The following is a 5,069-nucleotide window of genomic DNA, read 5'->3' on the forward strand; positions in this document are numbered from 1 at the left end:
TTTACCTTATAAACGCTTATGAAATTTATACATAAATATTTGCTTAAAATAACATATATATTTTACATTTATTTATTTAACCGTATTTAACAAATAGGTTTATTGTCAATTAAAAGATTTCGATTAAAAAACATATATAAAATCAAATTGCCCATAAAAAGTATTTGCTGTCCTTGCGGACCCCCTGTGGTCTGTGGACCACAGTTTGAAAACCCCTGGTTTAGTCAATGGGCTCTGGCCATGCTGTAGCACTGCCTCGAAGGGTTTTTAGGATATCATATCAGCTCTCCTTCCCCTCAGTACTTATTTCAGCCTGTTACTAGTTTTATTGATCTCTGCTTGTAGAACTGTTAAGTTATAGGCTAAAAAGGGACACAACATAAGCAGCAGTGGTTTCTACACCAGTGTAAATATAAATACACACTCACATACTCTCACGTACACACACAGGGAATAATACAAATGGTTTATTCACTTTCTTACAATATACATAGACAAAAGCACACACACATGTATGCATGTGTATGTGAGTGTGTGTGTGTGTATATATGTGCGCAATGGGAATGAATTTGAGTAACTGTTAACATAATTTACTTTAAGGTATGGATGAATTAAGTTTAGCTCTAACTTCCCCATTCTTATAAACACCAAGTAACTATTTAACTTGCTATGTAAATGCATGTGTACTAAGCTACACATGTGCATATGCTTATGTCTTCATGGATGCTTGTATGAGTGAGTGTACATTTGCCATGCAATTTACATGAGGGCGTTTATACATCTATATCCATTAAGGGTTATTTTAATACTTTTCTTGTTGTATTGTGTGTCCGTTTCTTTTTTGCATCAGTTATTTTATTATTGATCTATGTAAATGAAGATATTTCCTTTAATTTGCCATATAACATTAATTTTATGTGGACTTAACAACCTCAGTTTGACACTATGTTGTAATTATTCTCGAGTCAATGCTATGAAGTAATTATTCTAATTCATGATCTGTTCTGTTTTTCTTGTTAGACAATTCTGTTTCTGCTGTCTTTCAGACAAACATCTCACAATTGGAAACAATTTACAGGAACTTCGAAAATCTTTGGCTGGCATTGCAGTTTCTGATATAATAACTGATTGTGGAGGGATGCTGTTCTTTAACCTGAATGCTGCAAAAAAGATCATTGAATATTTTCAAGTAACGTAAGTGGAGTTTGAATCGCAACCCAAGTGATTCACATATACTCACAGACTACGGGAACCTGTTACATGCAATATAACACTATCTGCTCAATGCTTGTGGGGTCAACAACCTAACTCACCCTTTACTGGGTTTGAAGTGACAAAAATGTGGATGAAAAAGCTAAAACCTGTTACAGATGAATGATGTTTTTAAGACTGATGGCACCAATCTCTTGGAGAGAAGGTGGATGCTGCCAAGATTATGAATCCCAATGAATTACTTAAATGGGAGACATACCAATATATAATTCTATACTGGAATGATTGGGGCTTGAGTTAAATAAGGACCACATTTCTTACTAAGTGTAGTAGGTTGGTGTTAATAGTAATGTTAACAAGAGCCAAAGATCAAGAAGTGTGGTGGGGATGAAGACTGATAAAAATTTCAGGTATCCTCATCAAATAAATTCTCTATGAATGTCTTGATTTGATGTTGTCCTATGTAGGCCTCCTTTTCTTAGATAGCTGGAGTGTGATTTGTATGATATCTGGCTGCTATTTCTAGCAGACTGAATGACTGCATAAAGGATCCATGGTTTGTAGTTATGAATCCATATGTATAAAGTGCAGTTTTGCCCTGAGCTGAGTCCAAAGTATTTTATGATACATTTAATGTTATCATGTGACAGAATGTAACGCTTTATTTGTCTTATGGTGTCATCTGCTGGAGACTAAACAAAAAGACTAAAACTGCCATCTGTATATCATACTTAATGTATACACACTCTTGATTGACCAGTTACCTCAGTATTTGTTCTGAGATAACATCTCATCTCTCTCTGATTTATAATGTTTTTAACACAGAACATCCTTAGGGGTTAGCCACATTTAAGTGGCAAATATACTTCACGTTGTCATGCTGCTACTGTTTATACCTTGTCCTTAAGAGATGTTATCTCAGAATAACTGACCTATTGACAATGTATATATGTTAATTGTGACATATAGATTGCTATTTTAATGAAATACTGCTTCAGTTGTATATACCAAAAAGTATTGAGTTATGAAAAACCATGAGATTCATTTAACTAGTTTTAGCAAGTAAAATGATATTTAATTAACAAAAATATCAAATGATTAACATTTTCGTAATATTTCTTTTGTCGTTTATTTATTTATTTTGCAGTTTATTCCAGCATTATTGCCTTTATGAGTATATTTATACTCACATGCAAGCTGAACAAATCATCGGCACAGATGTAAGTGTTTGGGAATTTTTTACTAGATCAGTTGCCTAAATTATTGTCGGTATTTATCAATACTGCCTTCTGCTGTGTTAGCAGTGCTATTATATCACTCGTTGAGGTTATCTCTACACATAAATAGTGAAGGCGCATGGCTCCGTGATTAGAGCGTCGAGCTTACAATCATGAGGTTGTGAGTTCGATTCCCGGACCGGGCTGCGTGTTGTGTTCTTGAGCAAGACACTTTATTTCACGTTGTTCCAGTTCACTCAGCTGTAGAAATGAGTTGCGACGTCACTGGTGCCAAGCTGTATCGGCCCCTTTGCCTTTCCCTTGGATAACATCGGTGGCATGGAGAGGAGAGGCTGGTGTGCATAGGTGACTGCTGGTCTTCCATAAACAACCTTGTCCGGACTTGTGCCTCGGAGGATAACTTTGTAGGTGCAATTCTATGGTCATTTATAGCCGAAGGGAGTCTCCTCCGACACATAAATAACCATTTACATATCATAATTAATGTATATATACTGGCAATAGGCCAATTACTATAGTGTCTGTCCTGAGATGACATCTCTTAAGCACTTGCTGTATTAAAAACATAATTTCTATAATCTCTAAAGAAATTCTCCAGAGATAACCTTAACAAGTGATGTATGAATATATATATACATATATATATATATACAGGGTGGCCCAAAAGTAGGTTTACAGTTATCATGTAGGCACTTTAAATTTCTTTTAAAACATTTTATTACATTTAAATTTCTATCTTACAAACTGAAAAGGGAGCGTGACAAAATTAACTAAATTAGCATAGAATAATGGTTTCATTGTTTTTTATAATTAAGATCTGAACTATTAATACATGAATGCGAAAAAGATAGTTGAATAACTGTAAACCTACTTTTGGGCCACCCTGTTTAACAGTACATGTGCAGCCTATGGAAAAGTGTGCCTTCAAGTTGGAGGATTGATATGGCATGTCAAAAGACTTCATACTGTGGCACCTGTTCCCTCCACCAGCCAGCACAGTTGTGCATTAAGCAGTAGAATGGGCAAATCTTTGACGAAGCTCAAGAGTCATACAAGGGCCTCATATTGCATCATCAATGACTTATCTCAGTGATTCTTTCTAGCAATAGCTTTGCTCATATATGAGAAATCAGCTACTATACTATACTATACTATGCTATGCTATACTATACTATACTATACTATATATATAACAGCAATATTCGTAGCCACCTTAACATGGCTGTCTGTCCGAGCAGACACTAATGCGATTTTTTAACCCCAAGATGACATCTCCTCTAGTTGGTTAACGATGCACAGCTGCATCCGATAAAATTGCGAGCAGGGGACTGAACCCCTACCATCTCCTAGCGACAGGACCAGTAGACCAGTCCTGGTTTCGGGCTGTTTCTGCCAGTACTGGACACTGCATCTACTAGAGATGATAACAGCTTACTTCTGCGGACAATATATATATATTTCACAGTCACTGATTTTGCTACAAGCAAAAATGCTAGTTCTAAAATCTCTCTGGGTTTAGAAGACACTTGCCCAAGGTGTCATGCAGTGGGACTGAACCTAGAACCATGTGGTTGGGAAGCAGGCTTCTTCCCACACAGCCATGCCTGTGCCTAGTTAAAGATTTATGCAAACATTAAAAACACTTGATTGATTTTGAAAAATTTTGACCATTTTGGTTTTTGTTTCTGCTTCCAAACTATTTTGCAGTTAAAAATTGTACCAGTAATTGGCCTTGGCCCATGTTTTGCACCGCCATTAATTGAAGCGGTTTTGGAAGATTCTTATGTAAGCTACATTAATCTTCCCCCAGAAACCGAGCTTGAGACTGACAAAGGAGAGGTAAAAGGACATTTTTCTTCTTTTAAAAGGAATTGGCCAGAATTCTTTGGTGGGGCTGGGGCTGGGGTTGTACTTTGGAACAAAACTTTCTTTCCTTTTCTACTTTCTTTCAAAACTTCTCCTTCCTTCCTTATTACTTCCTTCCTTCCTTCCTTCCTTCCTTATAATTTTTAATTTTTTATGGAAAAAAATGATGGTTTTTTTTTTCCTTATGAGGTTTTTTCATGCTAACCACTTGATAAATTCTTATAAAGTTTTTATCCTAATATTATATTATGAATAATTAGAATATATTCAGTGCTGAATATTATTCCGTAAAAGCACATGTACTGAAGTGTAACTTAAAAAGCTCACCTCTTTCATGGATATATAAGGATGAACAATCGTCTATGTACTGTGTTGGGTACATCAGGGTATGTTGATTTTTGTTATTTTTATGTGTTTTGACCATACGTGTACTGATGAATAAAAGATGCAGTTTACTGCATAGTTTGCTGCATTAATTATGAAACCATTGGCTTACCGTTAAGTTAAAAGTTTTTAGGTGGTTAGCTTTGAAAATTGCATTCCCTCGCGATCGGTAAAAATGTGTTTATTTTGGTAGTTTTGACTTATGGAATCCCTCTAAGCGTGAGGCATTATTGTATAGTAATGCCCTTATATAAATTAAATTATATATTTTTATGGAAAAAATGATGGTTTTTTTTTTCCTTATGAGGTTTTTTCACACTAACTACTTGATAAATTCTTATAAAGTTTTTATCCTAATATTATATATAT

The 5,069-nt window shown here is 35.2% G+C and overlaps 1 protein-coding gene across 1 annotated transcript in view; it reads left to right on the top strand.

The window, feature by feature from the left end:
* Nucleotides 1-4,478, top strand: part of LOC106869874 (uncharacterized) — a 7,300-nt gene extending 2,822 nt beyond the window's left edge. The window contains exons 3-5 of the mRNA XM_014915797.2: nucleotides 1,021-1,194; nucleotides 2,360-2,432; nucleotides 4,158-4,478. Coding sequence (XP_014771283.2) covers nucleotides 1,021-1,194; nucleotides 2,360-2,432; nucleotides 4,158-4,463 — 553 coding nt within the window. The 3' untranslated portion in view covers nucleotides 4,464-4,478. The remainder of the gene's footprint in view (nucleotides 1-1,020; nucleotides 1,195-2,359; nucleotides 2,433-4,157) is intronic.
* The last annotated feature ends 591 nt before the right edge of the window (nucleotides 4,479-5,069 follow it).

The sequence above is a fragment of the Octopus bimaculoides genome, chromosome 22 (genome assembly GCF_001194135.2).
Source record: "Octopus bimaculoides isolate UCB-OBI-ISO-001 chromosome 22, ASM119413v2, whole genome shotgun sequence".
NCBI classification, from domain to species: Eukaryota; Metazoa; Mollusca; class Cephalopoda; order Octopoda; family Octopodidae; genus Octopus; species Octopus bimaculoides.